This window comes from Aspergillus flavus, chromosome 5 (genome assembly GCF_009017415.1).
Source record: "Aspergillus flavus chromosome 5, complete sequence".
Taxonomy (NCBI): domain Eukaryota; kingdom Fungi; phylum Ascomycota; class Eurotiomycetes; order Eurotiales; family Aspergillaceae; genus Aspergillus; species Aspergillus flavus.
This window is the reverse complement of record NC_092408.1, coordinates 3,244,321-3,258,796: the sequence shown is the minus strand read 5'-3', so window position 1 is coordinate 3,258,796 and position 14,476 is coordinate 3,244,321. Positions and strand designations below refer to the sequence as shown.

The 14,476-nt window shown below is 49.7% G+C and overlaps 5 protein-coding genes across 5 annotated transcripts; 2 read left to right on the top strand and 3 right to left on the bottom strand.

Annotated features, from left to right (window-relative positions):
• Positions 1–146: 146 nt before the first annotated feature.
• F9C07_8879 (putative DNA excision repair protein) lies at positions 147–3,405 on the top strand (the record flags this gene model as incomplete). Its single annotated transcript, XM_041293212.2, has 3 exons — positions 147–255; positions 321–2,840; positions 3,386–3,405. The coding sequence occupies 3 exons, from the start codon at positions 147–149 to the stop codon at positions 3,403–3,405; spliced, it is 2,649 nt and encodes an 882-aa protein (XP_041148067.2).
• A 213-nt stretch (positions 3,406–3,618) lies between these two features.
• On the bottom strand, positions 3,619–5,190 carry F9C07_8878 (homoserine acetyltransferase; the record flags this gene model as incomplete). The annotated part of the gene is made up of 1 exon (XM_041286523.1): positions 3,619–5,190. One exon carries the CDS (start codon positions 5,188–5,190, stop codon positions 3,619–3,621), a length of 1,572 nt encoding a protein of 523 aa, XP_041148066.1.
• A 2,365-nt stretch (positions 5,191–7,555) lies between these two features.
• F9C07_1692754 (alpha-1,6-mannosyltransferase subunit) lies at positions 7,556–9,862 on the top strand. Its single transcript, XM_041286530.2, has 2 exons — positions 7,556–9,083; positions 9,139–9,862. The coding sequence occupies exons 1-2, from the start codon at positions 8,021–8,023 to the stop codon at positions 9,165–9,167; spliced, it is 1,092 nt and encodes a 363-aa protein (XP_041148065.2). The 5' UTR covers positions 7,556–8,020; the 3' UTR covers positions 9,168–9,862.
• Positions 9,863–10,557: 695 nt separating this feature from the next.
• Positions 10,558–11,980, bottom strand: pkaB (putative camp-dependent protein kinase catalytic subunit; the record flags this gene model as incomplete). The annotated part of the gene is made up of 4 exons (XM_041293204.1): positions 10,558–11,277; positions 11,386–11,510; positions 11,566–11,658; positions 11,728–11,980. The coding sequence occupies 4 exons, from the start codon at positions 11,978–11,980 to the stop codon at positions 10,558–10,560; spliced, it is 1,191 nt and encodes a 396-aa protein (XP_041148064.1).
• Positions 11,981–12,409: 429 nt separating this feature from the next.
• On the bottom strand, positions 12,410–13,995 carry F9C07_2285221 (vacuolar H+-ATPase V0 sector, subunits c/c). Its single transcript, XM_071510747.1, has 8 exons — positions 13,590–13,995; positions 13,507–13,524; positions 13,436–13,448; positions 13,283–13,365; positions 13,104–13,216; positions 12,959–13,043; positions 12,816–12,901; positions 12,410–12,764 (listed from the first exon to the last, which is right to left on the bottom strand). Exons 1-8 carry the CDS (start codon positions 13,638–13,640, stop codon positions 12,722–12,724), a joined length of 492 nt encoding a protein of 163 aa, XP_071364563.1. The 5' UTR covers positions 13,641–13,995; the 3' UTR covers positions 12,410–12,721.
• Positions 13,996–14,476: the final 481 nt, after the last annotated feature.

Sequence of the window (14,476 nt, the reverse complement as noted above, 5' to 3'; positions counted from 1 at the left end):
CGACAAAAATCAATTTGAAAGAATTGAGCTCCTTTCCCGATTGGGTAATATAGATCCTCCGCCTTCATCGCCGCCCGCGCGTGTCCCCTCACATTGACCGTCTACAACACTGAAAGACCCAACGAACTGAGCTTGCTGAGAATAATATGGGATCTGGATGGGAGTTAGAAAATCCAGACGCGACCACTGCCAGCTCCGATGATGACGATCTGGACGTCTCACGGCCGGCAAGGCCATACAAGGCTGACCTCAGTCGTACGTTTCTCCGCATCTACTACGATCCTTAAGCTAAGTTGAAGCTAATATTCTCCAATTATCAGGTACAACATCCAAGTCAGAAGTGACGCCCCGTCCTACTCCGAAATCTGAAATCCCAGTCGAAGAACGGTCTTCGCCTCTCAACAACCCTACTCCCGTAATAGACTTAGAAGTGCAAACCGACAGCGATGACACGTCTTTCAACGATGGCGAGGCTGCCTATCAAGCATTCAAGAACCGAAAAGCCCTCAAGCGGAAGCGTACCTCCATGAGTGCTCGCAAGTCCAAAACACCTAAGGTGGTTCACCCCGAGTCGTTTGTAGGAAGACGTCCAAGACAAGGTGGGAGACCCACGCCAAGGCGGCCGTTGAGAGAGTATGGTGATGAAGTGCCTTCCGAAGACGACTTGATGGAGTATACACTCCCGGACTATTTACAGAAGCGACGACAGCAGTTCGAACGTAGGGCCGAACATCTCAAGGAGTCAGGGCTAAAGCTACCCCCGGGCTACGAAGATATTGAGTTCTCCGATGATGAGCGCTTGGAATTCCTAGAAGAAAAACCGGCCTTCACGAATATAAAACCGTGCAGTGCGTACAAAGACATCACTCTCCCTTACTCTCTAGGGTTAATTCCTGCTCCTATCGCGCAGTGGCTTAGACAGTACCAGGTGGATGGAGCCGCTTTCTTACACGAACTATTTGTCTATCAGAAAGGTGGCATCCTTGGTGACGATATGGGTCTGGGGAAAACAGTGCAAGTAATTGCGTTCCTTACCGCGGCGTATGGTAAGACTGGCGATGAGAGAGACGCCAAGAGGATGAGAAAAATGAGGAGGAGTGGGAAAGACCAATGGTACCCACGAACATTGATAGTATGCCCAGGTACTTTGATCAAGAACTGGATGTCAGAACTCACTCGTTGGGGCTGGTGGCATGTCGATACCTACCATGGAGACAACAAGGAGCTTGCTCTTCACGCAGCGAGGTCCGGACGAGTTGAGATCCTCATCACCACTTACGGTACCTATCTTCAAAATAAGGATTCCGTGAACATGGTAGATTGGGATTGCGTGATAGCGGACGAATGCCACATCATCAAGGAACGAACTTCTGAAACTACCAAAGCCATGAACTCAGTCAACGCTCTCTGCCGCATTGGATTAACAGGGACAGCCATTCAAAACAAATACGAAGAACTTTGGACGCTATTGAACTGGACAAACCCCGGGAAATTGGGTCCAGTTACAACTTGGAAAAAAACCATTTCTGACCCTTTGAAGATAGGGCAGTCGCATGATGCTACACTATACGAACTGAGCAAAGCTCGCAAGACTGCCAAGAAGTTGGTCGAGAACCTTCTTCCTCAGTTCTTTCTTCGGCGCATGAAAAGCCTAATAGCGGATCAGCTTCCTAAGAAGATCGACCGAGTCGTCTTTTGCCCGTTAACAGAAACGCAATCAGACGCCTATGAGAACCTATTGGACAGTGATATCATCCGGTACATCAAGGAATCTTCTGAGTTGTGTTCTTGCGGTTCAAGAAAGAAGGCCGGATGGTGCTGTCAGCAATATCTACAATCTGGACTCCGATGGCAAAGCTATGTGTTTCCCGCAATGAATGTTATACAAAAACTCAGCAATCATCTTGCGATTCTAATACCGCAGGGAGTCGATTCAAAGGAAAAGCAGGACAAGGACAGGGAATGGCTAGAAATTGCCTCACCTGATAAGTGGGAACAGCTTTATCGAACAAGAGACTCCATCGTCAACTACGCCAATCCTGAGTTCTGCGGTAAATGGAAGGTTCTCCGCCGCCTCCTCAAGTGGTGGCATTCCAATGGAGATAAAGTCTTGGTCTTCTCTCACAGCGTCCGACTGCTAAGGATGTTGCAAATGCTGTTTCACCACACAAGTTACAACGTCAGTTACCTGGACGGTTCGATGAGCTATGAGGACCGTGCAACAGCTGTTGATGAGTTCAACTCCGACCCCCGACAATTCGTCTTCTTGATCTCCACCCGTGCCGGTGGTGTGGGTTTGAACATCACATCCGCAAACAAAGTGGTGGTCGTCGACCCCAATTGGAACCCATCATACGACCTCCAAGCCCAGGACAGAGCATACAGAATCGGGCAGGTCCGTGATGTCGAGGTATTCCGACTAATCTCCGCTGGCACTATCGAAGAGATCGTCTACGCGCGTCAGATATACAAGCAGCAACAAGCAAACATCGGGTACAACGCAAGTTCCGAACGGCGTTATTTCAAGGGTGTCCAAGAAAAGAAAGACCAGAAGGGCGAAATCTTCGGACTAAACAATCTCTTCGAGTACCAAAATAACAACATCGTCCTCCGCGAAATCGTCAACAAAACCAACGTCGCCGAAAGCCGAGCCGGAGTCCAGGTAATGGACATAGACGTGGATGAATCCCAAACTCACGAAGACTCCAAAAACACCGATGACGAGGTCATGAGCCAACTCGCCGCCATGATCCGCGGTGAGTCCGAAGATGCCAAAGGCGCCCAGCAATACCCCATCCCCAAGCGCCACGATCCCATTCAGGCCATCCTCGCCGGTGCCGGTGTGGAATATACCCACCTCAACAATGAAGTCATTGGCTCCTCGAAGATCGAAGAACGTCTCAGCAGACGCGCCGAACTAGCCAGCGAGGGCTCGAATAATGATGTCCAGGTCTTTGGAGATTCTCAAGACGGATCAAATGCGGCCTCTACCACCGAACTTCAGAAAGATGGGAAGTCGATACGCTTCAAGTATCATCCTCCTCGCGACGTGATGAAGAGACAGTTCTGTAGCATGGCGAAGCGGTTCGGGTTCCCTAATGCCACAGAGTTTGCTCTTGTCGTGGAAAGCATGACGCAGGCGCAGAGACGGGCGTGTCTGGAGCGTTGGTATAGGGAACGGAGACAGATTTTGTTGGGGAAGGAATGACACTCGTTACATAGGTTTTCTTGGTTTATATTTTTAGCATTGTGATTGGGTTGTATAATTTTGAGATACCCTTGGTCGTTTCTTGTATCTTGGATCTTGATTTTGGATTTATTTTTGGGTGTTAAATGTGACCCGCAGTACGAAGAACTCCCATAGATTACGAACAATTCAAATTAGCTATCGCTATCATTGCTTAGGAGGACGGGTGCTGGAGGCATGGATAAAACTGGCGCATTCAAGGACAGTGACCATTATTCATTTATGTAAAAAGCAATTACATCGTCATCATAATAGTGCATCATTATCATCTAGGTGTGGGATTTAATCCGTTGGATTTTACATTTATATACTATAATCATCAATATAAATAAGTGATGATCCTATTATCGATAGAGTAGACACTATTGATATCAGCGCAAGAATTCCTCTACTGCACCACCAATGTTCTTCAAGTCAAGCAGAAACGTATCGTGTCCGAACATCGATACGTCCTCACCAAGTTCAATGTGCTGGACCTTCTCGTTCCCACCAGCCCGAAGCGTCTCTGCAATCTCACGCTGCTGCCAAGCAGGGAAGAGAATATCGCTGGCGACACCCATGACCAAAACGGGATGGTTCTTCAAAGGCGCCAATCCAGCGACGAGATCTTGTGGCGGCGCTTCCGCACCCCCAGCGACGGACTGGTCCATGGCGGGCGTAGACGCGGCCACAGACGGTTGTTCCTCGTACGGTTTCTCTGGGAGGGTGAGGCTGCAGGCAATATTGCTAGCGTCAACAGTCTTGCCTCCCTCCGCGATATTAGCTTCGTACTCGGCCCGTCTCTTCTTCGTCTCCGTCTGCTGTGCCTGTCCCAGATCAAACAAGTCCATGGCCTTCGAGACATACAGCAGACTGTTTGGATCGTATTCCAAACAGAACTTCTCGCCCGCGTGATCGAGGTACGTCTCGATGAGGAAATCGGGACATAGTGCAGGCTGCTTGCTGGGGTCTGCGCGCTTGCGGCCAAACCGCTTCTCCCATTCCGGTCCGCTTCTGTAGGTGACTGTGGCGATTTCGCGCGCGAGCTTCATGCCCGAATGGGGCGGGATGGAGTCGTAGTAGAACCCGCGGGCCCATTTGGGGTCCATCATGAGGACCTGGCGCTGCGTGTGTCGCATAGCGATGCTGTAAGGGTGGCTTCGGGCGCAGCCGCTGATACTGACGATCTTTTCGACGCGCTCGGGGAAGAGCACTCCGGCGGCGAGACTCTGCATGCCGCCCATGCTGGAGCCGACGGAGGCGTACAGCTTTTGAATTCCCAGCGAGTCCAAGAGACGGAATTGTGCGCGCACCATGTCGTCTATCGTCAGGATGGGGAATCGGGTGGCGTATCTCTTTCCATCGGAGGGGTCGATGGACGAGGGCCCGGTGCTGCCGTAGCAGCCTCCGATGACATTCGTACAGATGACGAAGTGCTTGTTTGTATCTAAAGGTTTGCCGGGGCCGATGAATTTCTCCCACCATCCCGGTTTGGAATTGGCTTCGGTGCTATGGGCGTGACTCGAGGCCGAGAGACCGGTGTGTAGGAGGATAGCGTTGCTCTTGTCTGCGTTCAATTGACCCCATGTTTCATATGCGATATCAAATTCGGGCAGGACACCACCCCAGTCAAGCAGCAATGGGTCTTCGCAGCGGAACTGTTCATGGTGGCCGGTTGTGTATGACGGCTCGGGACCTGACTCGATAGACCGTGCGGAGAGGAGAGCGGACTTCGCATCTTGGGCGTCAAGACAAGGAAATGATAGGGCGGGATTGGACGAGTTGTTACTTGCGGCGGCGGACTGGGACTTCCGTGGACGACCGTTGTGTAATGACCTACGGGCCGTTGCGTATTGCGTGGACGAGCATACTGCTGCTAATCGATTCCGAGTTGAGACGCTTTCATGTCTGAGCAGAGCTGAGAGACTCCGCGCTGAGCGCGCCACGCCGTGTATAGACCCCATTATTAACTGGACACGGACCCAAGCTGCAATACACAAGTGAGATATGATTGCAGCACGAGCTGTCAACTGGAAGTTTTGCGGTTGAGGAGTCGGTTTTCATCAATATATTTGATCGCCGATTACGCAGCGGATGCGATGCCTCAGGCGCCGACAGCTGGGAGGCCGCGGGAAAGCTCATGGCGTCATCTACTCGTGTTGTCATTGGCTGGCGGCTTACTATACCGATGTCTAGAACTTGATAAGTTGATAAGCTTAAAGAGTAGAGACTCTGAAGATTGGAGATATAACCCAGTCATAGTCACTGAAGCAATTGAAAGAACAAGCAAGCGGGCATAGCCTGCGCGAGTCGAAAAGAAGACCTCTACAAGAGGTTGAGTTGCTCGTTTTTGAGGATCCGAACCGAAGTCTTCAACTACGGTTTCTCCATCCTGTGATAATTCTTCGAGAATTAGACAACCGATCCTCATAGTAGTACTCACTTGATTGCTAGAAATATTGGTGTCAATTTAGTAGGAGGCCTATATCATCCCATCTTCGTTTCCCTTGGAATGTAGTGCTCCCCGAAGGCTTCCGACGGCTTTGGTCCAGTTTCTCGGTTCCCTGGGGTGGTAGTAGACCCTGCTGTGAGAGTGGTGCTGCTATAATTAAACGATATGGGATTGGTGTGCCTCTTTGTTTTTTTGTATGGAATCACCTCAGGTACAGTAACATCGGGGTTGAAGCAGTTGCAACAAAACTCCACCGCTTGCCAGGATTGAAGTTGTCCGGATTGGGTTAAAAAGGTGGGACTCCCGCGACTGAAGTCTGAAGGACCGTTCGAGCCAAACAGCGACCACGCAGCTCCACGTGTAGGTCAGGAATTTACTTGACATTCCTTCATGGGCGGATGTCTATAAGCGAAAATCATTACAGAATTGGGCGACATGTATGTACACACTACATACATCTTAGAAGTACCCCAGTCTACGAGTCTCCGGTCAAGCTTGGCGATAAGGATAGTTCGCTGGGGATTGATTGGTACCTGATCCTAGCATGATCTTCATACATGATACCCCTTATATCTCCCCATACAAAGCGAATCCTCGTATCCCTCCGCCGGAGGTCCGAATTGCAATGGTGTATATATTGAAGATCATCCCCAGGAAGCATTTGTTCAATGCTACTTTCCACGTATACTTCATTTCTAGGGAAGCTTGGCGCTTCTGGAGGGACTCCCGACCGCGATTGAGGATTGGTTGAGACAGGCTGCCGTCTCGGTATCGGAATGAAACAGAGGATCAACCTCAAACCTCCGGATACTCTAACTTCTGCTGTGGTGAGCATTGAGAACACCAGTTGGTTAAACGGGCAGGATATTATATCACCAGAAATTCTTTAGAAGTGTGAACGTGGCTCACGGTCTGAGGTCGCATTAGTCCTTGACCGCGGATGTATGCAGGACCAATCACCAGGGCGTCAAGCATCGTGGGCCAAGCCTTACCTGCAGATCTGTCGGGATGAGACCAAATGCTAATGACGCGGCTTGACTGGGATCTTGGATGCAATGGACAACTTTACCTCCAGCCCCCCACCAATCGTGTGTCTCGGATTCCTTCCCTAAGGTCTCCAATATATTACATGTCCGTGAGCCATGCATGCGCGATTATGGTGGGTTATCGACCCCGGCTATTTGGCGCGCGGAGACCGTTCGAGAGGAACAGTCCCCCAAGTCTTCAAAAGGAGAGTGTGTGTGATTGTTTCAGGAGTATCCGTACTCCGTAAGAGCAACACAGGATTCGAAGGTCTAGATGGTTCGCCGAATTCCTTGCCGTTGCGGTTGTTCTGTAGTAGAGACCGCAAACGGTACAATCCCGACTGGCCGATAACCTCATGTACTTCGGTCAGGATTCAGTATCATTAATAGATGCCTAGTTCGAGGTCGTGTCTTCCTGGTTCCAAGGATTCGAACGGCCAACCAAACATGAATCAGCCCATCGCGTCATGACGAACTGCACCAAAGTCTGGGCTGATCATCTCCCATTGCGGAAAAGAAGGAAGAAAAGAAAGTCGATGGCCAACGTTGCACGAAATGATCTCCACATTTCCTCAAATTCAATCTCCGTGACATTAACTCTTTTTTTTTTTTTTTTGCCCGATTTCCCCCTTTATATTTTGAAAATATAAAATCACGCACGTTGACACCCTGTGGAAAATTCCAACTGAGAAGTGTTCCGACCTCACCTCAGCATCTGTATTAAATCTACTAATCTGCCGCCTACGCGGAGACTTACGCCACCACAAGTGCCGTCGTCATTTGGCTCCACCTCAGTAGCTTCCGCCCAACTTTTTTTCCTCCTGTATCTCTTCGTCACTGCCACCCTGGTCTATATCTTATCTCTTGATCTCTTGTGGTTTTATTTTCTTTTTCTTATCCTCAATTATTGCCACACTGCAAGCATAGTGTCTCTACCAGGGATCACTTTTTGCCAACCGATCAACTCGCCGCAGCAGCCGAAGCTCATCGTTCATATAGGGTAAACGCCGAGACAAAGTCATTGTTCGCAGCTGATTTCCTACCTGTAATTCGGCGGTCTTTTGCATATTTTATCAGCTGTGAAAAAAAGTGCAGATATGCGCGATTTCAATGACCATTGAGTGGGATGCAAATTGAGATCTATACCGAATCCCACTGGTTGTCGCCGCATCTCAAAGTCGCTGTCATTCACTGATCGTCGGCGGAGTCTGCGGAGAAGATCGTGGCGTCTGTTAAACTCCCTCGCATACGTGCCAGTGAATCGCAATTCTCTGTCGATCAACCTACGTCAAGCATCTTCGACAGCCCCCTCCCACCATGCTCACCTACCGAAAGTCGCTCATTGCGGCCCTCTTCCTGATCACCTTCGTCGTCCTCCTAAGGTCTTCCCATTCGGCTTCCTCCCCCTCGCCCCCTGCGCCGGCACACCTCCCCGATGAGGTCGCCTACAACACTAATGAAGTAACGGAAGAGCACTTGTCAGGACAAAAAAAAGAGGCGATACCACAGCAACAGCCACTCAAACCCTCCCCGAGCGCACCCTTGCGCGAACGGTTACGCTACCATTTCCCCTACGATCTTGATAAGAAATTCCCCGCATACATCTGGCAGACATGGAAATATACCCCCGACTCAGTGTGGTTCGGCCAAGAGCTGCGCGGTGCGGAGGCAAGTTGGACTGAGCTCCACCCCGGCTTCGTCCACCAGGTGGTTCCAGACGACACCCAGGGTTACCTCATCAAATACCTATACAGCTCTCTTCCCGACGTGTTTGAAGCCTACGAGTCGTTGCCCTTGCCCGTCCTGAAAGCCGACTTCTTCAGATACTTGATCCTGCTGGCCCGTGGCGGAATCTATAGCGACATCGACACCAGTGCTCTGAAGCCGGCTGCCGATTGGTTGCCCTCGACCTACGACCTGTCCACCATTGGATTCGTGGTCGGCATCGAGGCGGATCCTGACCGTCCGGACTGGCATGAATGGTATTCCCGGAGACTCCAATTCTGTCAATGGACCATTCAGTCCAAACCGGGACATCCCATCCTTCGCGACATCGTGGCCTACATCACGGAGGAAACACTACGGATGAAGAAGGCTGGAATCTTAAAGGTCGGCAAGATGGATAAGACAATCGTGGAGTTCACCGGACCGGGCGCATGGACAGACGCTATCTTCAGGTATTTCAACGACCCAGACTACTTCAACATCGAACCCGATTCAAACCACAACATTACCTATGAGGATTTCTCGAACCAAAAAGATTGGAGAAAGGTCGGCGACGTGGTAGTTCTACCCATTACGAGCTTCAGCCCTGGCGTTATGCAAATGGGCGCAGGCGACTACGATGATCCAATGGCCTTCGTCAAGCACGACTTCGAAGGTACCTAACTACACTCTTGTCCTTGTTTTGGTGCCAATACTAATTATCGTGACAGGATCATGGAAGACAGACCCATCATTATAAGAAGCTGGTTCCTACCAGTACCCCGCCATTTAAGTAACTCCGGAGATTTAAGACTATCATCTTAGCTCCGACGAGCACCGACAGTAAGCAAGAGCTCACATGTCGGCTCTTTTACCTCCATTTCATCCACGAAAGTCGGCTCGACAGGATGTTAATGGACGATCCACTACCATCACGTGAACGACAGCATGAATGACGGATAAACGAGTCACGTCCTGTGATCAACGCCGCTAACAGCTGCCAATCCGATGCAGCTGACCAAGGAATCCAGAGGTCTTCTGGCCCGAGTATGCTTCCGACCAGATACCCTCTATCAGTCGGGAATCACACCCACCAAAAAGTATTCTCTAGCTAATACCTTCGATCCGATTGACTAACCCACCTAATCCCGCGGTTGTGGTTATCTCAAAGCCTCCTGGTCTGTTTCTTTGTTCTTGATACGTGATCTAGATTTTTCTGTATAGATATATAGACTTTAACGAAATTTAATGCTGCTAATTATGAGCCTAGCTTCTGTACGATTCAGGAAACTGTAAATGATTGATTAGGAATCGCCAAGCATGTTTGGGCACATAGAAGAACTGTATTAAAGTATATAATATAATCGATCTCATCCAAATGTACTGTATGTCCTTTTCATAAACAAAATGGCGGACGCAAACCGTATAAGTCCTCGATGAGGTTTATAGTATCGTCTCTTCATGTAGACACCGGTTCACACCGTATAGCTGAGCATATGACAAGTGTCGAAAATCCTGGACTGAGGTCGAGAGAAACCACAGGTAATCATATAGTATAATGACCAGCTATTGTGGGAACGGTGAGGCTGATGAATGAAAGATAGTACATCATATGCATATGTGAATAACAAAGAAGTTCACTGGCATCAAAGAGAGTTAAATAGCAAAGAAAATTATCATATCTTCATGATAGAGTGTCAAAGACCATCCGGGTCACCGATGATCATTGGTACAAAATATTAGTAGCAGCTCCTGGAAGGCCACATAAGCAGTCAACAGGGGGGCGCATGGCAATGGACAGTATGGAAACAAGAGGCACTGGCTGAACGACGGGGACTTCCAAGCATGTTGTATAGAGTCGTCAGGCGACCGTGAACGTATTGGAAGCCTCCCTTGCGATAGTAGTTGGCTGCTAAGCATGAGGCGGGGGTATTGCGGAACGAACTGAACATCGTTCGTACATAGACATGCGCAGCATTGCTCCTGATCTTTCAGTGAAGGTCTTAAGCCTCCGTTGCCAATCGCGGATGCTTGAGTCGTCCCCGCTGGGGTGATCCGGTTGGACGAAATCGACCTGATCGCGTGGCAGCAGTACGTTCACAGAAGGGTGTTTGTTCAGTTGTATATTTGAGTTTGTTCGGGCACGGTGCCTAAAAGTCGCTAAACAAAGCCTCATACTTTTTCTTCAGATCATCGGTATAAACGTTTTGACTTCTCACATCCGGATCGGGATACTCTTCGAAGTTACCGGTGTCTGCGGGGTGGTCGACTCTCGGGATGATGGGCCCTTTGATACGGCGGTAAAACAGATCATCCCATTGTATATCTTCAAAGAATGGATGTGACTTGACTCTGGCAGACCCTCCAGATATGTACCCTAGGCGCTCCGTCGGATTGGTCTTGCAAAGTAAGGATATTATATTCTGAGCCGCCGGCGACATATTCTGAGGGAAGCGTATGCGGCCTTCAACGATCTGTTCGTATATACGCATGGGATTCTGGTCCCAGAAGGGCGGTTGCCCCACGAGAAACTCGTAAATGAGAATACCTAGGGCCCACCAGTCCACTGCAAGGCCATGGCCACTGTTATGGATGACCTCAGGGGCAAGGTACTCTGGCGTGCCGCAAAGGGTATATGTCTCCCGATTATCGACTTTCTTTGCAAAGCCAAAGTCAACAAGCCTAATGTGCCCCTCGGCGTCCAGAAGAATGTTTTCAGGCTTCAGGTCGCGATAAACGATTCCCTCTACATCGTGGAGGAATTCGATGGTAAGAGTTATCTCGGCCGCATAGAATTTAGCGGTATTTTCGTTGAACCGGCGCGCGCGCCGTAGGTAACTAAAGATCTCACCGCCAGGGCAATAGTCCAACTAGATATACATTAGATCGCCACCATAATTTCTAAAGTTGACAGATCGGTAACGAGGAGGCGGTGTCGGGACTGAGGGAGTAAAGATGAAAGCACTTGGGGCCCCTACCAACATGTACAGACTTTGGTCGTCGGAAAATGAGGCTATCAGTGTCGTTATGAAAGGGTGGCCGGCAACCGCCGAGAGAGTCTTCCGCTCATTGCGCACATGTTCGACCTGCTTCAATTTGATCACTAGCCCAAAAGGTTAGTCCACAGAATGCAGATGTGCAAACTCAGGTAGTCTCACCATCCGCCTTCCGTAGTATTTTGAGTGCATACACTTTATCTCTCTGACGTATTTCGTCCTTCAATCTCACTAGCCATACTCGAGCGAAAGTGCCTAGTGTTAACAGCAGTCTTACCGTTAGCCACTGACCATGTTCAGCCCAGATTGAGCGATGAGTCTTACCAGTACCGAGGGTTTTCAAAAGGGCAAAGTCATCAACTGTCAAGGTGCGGGTAGACACACCCAGTTGCTTTTCCTCCGGCCGCTCGGTGATGACGAAAGGACTCAGATGTCGCTGGTGCGGCGGGCGGATAGCAGACACCATTTGTTTTTCTTTCTCGTGAAGATTACCTGACCCCGTATCGATGTCTCCGGCCGGGGCCGAGGTCCCCTGGACATCCTTAGGGGCCGAAGGGTCGACCGTTCCTGTAGCCATGGGGATGGGGAAAGATCATATCTCGGGGAACCGCAGGAATCCGAACACCCCAGCTGGGGGAGGGGGAGGCGAAGAGCGGAGCACTTTAAATGACAATTGGGGGACTGACAGGCTCCCTAAAATTAAGACTAGAATGCGATGTAAACGTAATATTCCATTGAGTATGTACTGGACGTACGGGAGTGGCGCGGTGGGGAGGAGGTTAGAGCGAAGATTAAGGTGATTGCGGGATGAATGAGCTGTGGTGAGGTCGTTCTTGTCCACCGGCGGCGCTACGGGAGACTCTGACGTTACCTACCGACTGGCGGGGCAAACCCGCGGGATGGGCGCGAGGTTGGCGTCGGTCGCATCCACTGTTACCCACACCTAAGTCCCGGTCTTTTGTTCTCACATGTTGCTTGGTTTTATGCGAACGAAGTAAGAAGATAGACTGCATTTGCTTGAATTAAAAGTAAAAGATTCAATATTGTCATTGTTATCCAAAGCGTGTAGGCATATACTAGTAGTACAGTCTCCCGAAGGCTAAAAAGGGGATGATGTTCCAACCCGAACACCCGCGGGGGACATTCAAAGCGTGGCCGCAGAGGGGGAAGCAGATCACTACTGCCTTCACAGTTGTCTAAATCGCCCATGATCCGAAGCGATGCGCCCTTGGTATAGAAGAATTTCAAGGATGTTGGTAAGGCAGTCAAGTGCAAGTCGCCAACATATCGAATATCAAAATGTAACGCTTAACTCGGTTTAAGGGTGGCTCTTAGAATTCAGGATCAGGCCCACAATTAGTCTATCACAGTTAGCGTCAAATCCATATTTAGGGATAACAATAGTCACATACCCATAGAGACCAAGAACTTCGCCGAAGATTAGGATAAGAATCATCCCGACGTAGACCCGGGATTGCTGCAGGTACGCACGTACACCCTTGAACATTTGTTAGAAACGCCCAGACGTACGTATAGCCGTGCAAAGGCCACATACCGCATCTCCAACAATTCCAATAGTGTATCCGGCAGCCATGCCTGCGAGGCCAACCGACAGTCCTGATGCAAGGTGCATGAACCCACTTTGTGTACCGTCAGAATACTACTTCCAGATCGAGACGCAAATTGCAGATTGCACGTACGTATATAAGCTCTGCCTTGGTAGCGGAGGTGGTTGCATGTCCTGTGCGATGAGAACTGCAATGACAAGACCATACACTGCGATGATACCAGACATAACGACAGGAACCAGCGACTACTTCAGTCAGCAAGACAGACCAATAGTATCGCTAGATATCTTGGATGGAAATGCCATTCATGCCTTCATGATGAGATCCGACCTGAAAGTTCCCACACCCGAGATACCGATGCCGGACTTAGCGGTTCCATATGCTGCCCCCATTGCTGAAAGTGTGTGTAAGTATACCAATTTTCCGTATAATCGCTGCCATTCAATGCTCAAGTGTAGACATACATCCGAAAATCATCTTTCGAGAGGTCGTTAGCGTACAGTCAGATGTCGAGGCACGTTCACGGAGTACTCACAGCTGCAGCTATCCCTGCCTGGAGACATGTCAGCAGATTCCTAGGGTATCAGGTATGATCGCGTTGTAAATCATTTCACTTACAAAAGAGAAGAAGGGGGCGAACTTCGGCGCCAACTCGCTGTCTACCACCATTGTGACCAGGTTCTGATGGTAAATGGAGGAGATGAGGAAAGGACAAAGAAGAACAAAAGAAAGACCGGGTGAAAGAGGGAGGGAAGAGACACAACAAGAAATGAAATGGACCTCAATAGAGGGAAAGGCAATGAAATGCACGCGACTTTAAAAAGGTAGAGTCGTTGTAGCTCGGAAGAACATTTAACTTGAAGACTACGTACTAAGGTCGGTCTGATTAGTTAGGTTAGGTAGTCGGAGGTTGTCCCAGGTTGCTCGCCCGGGCCACCGTACCAGCCGCACTGAGAGCCACACTCCCATCCGGGTTAAGTCTGACATGTGCCTGTTCAACCCAACAACCCCCCGTGCTTTTCCATCACGGACGGACCATTCTTCACCACTTCCCATACATACTCCCCTTCCAAATACCCTCCCACCCCCCGCTCCTCCCCTCCGCCCAACTTTCACTTAGACCGGTTCTTCCTCTTGTCACCCACAGTCCGGACTACTCACTTTTCTCTCGCCCCGATCGAACTAGTCCGAGGGAGGATGCTAAGGCTATGAACTTACAGGGGTCCCTGGCTTGCCGTTGCGCTGAAGGCTCCTTAGTAGCGCACTTCCATCGTTAACACACCACGCGGTCTTGTCAACGCCTTCCTCCAAGGCTTTGAAATCGTCTCAGGACCGAAGCCTCCCCATTGAGGCATGATACGCTCGGGGTTATTTTGTGTCTAGGAAATTTCTTTCTTATTGAATTTTATTCTTGTCTTTTATTTGATTATAAATTACCGTCTGTGTATCATTTTCTCTTGCCTACATTTCTTTTTCTTTCTTCCCTTGTCCCTCCTCCTTTCTCC

Bases quoted from the DNA above. Each gene is read 5' to 3' on its own strand.
- F9C07_1692754 (XM_041286530.2), top strand. From the start codon at position 8,021: ATGCTCACCTACCGAAAGTCGCTCATTGCGGCCCTCTTCCTGATCACC. The intron at 9,084-9,138 runs GTACCTAACTAC...TTATCGTGACAG, and splicing joins CGTCAAGCACGACTTCGAAG to GATCATGGAAGACAGACCCA.
- F9C07_2285221 (XM_071510747.1), bottom strand. From the start codon at position 13,640: ATGGTGGTAGACAGCGAGTTGGCGCCGAAGTTCGCCCCCTTCTTCTCT. The intron at 13,044-13,103 runs GTACGTGCAATC...CGGTACACAAAG, and splicing joins CCAAGGCAGAGCTTATATAC to TGGGTTCATGCACCTTGCAT. The intron at 12,902-12,958 runs GTATGTGGCCTT...CAAATGTTCAAG, and splicing joins TTGGAATTGTTGGAGATGCG to GGTGTACGTGCGTACCTGCA.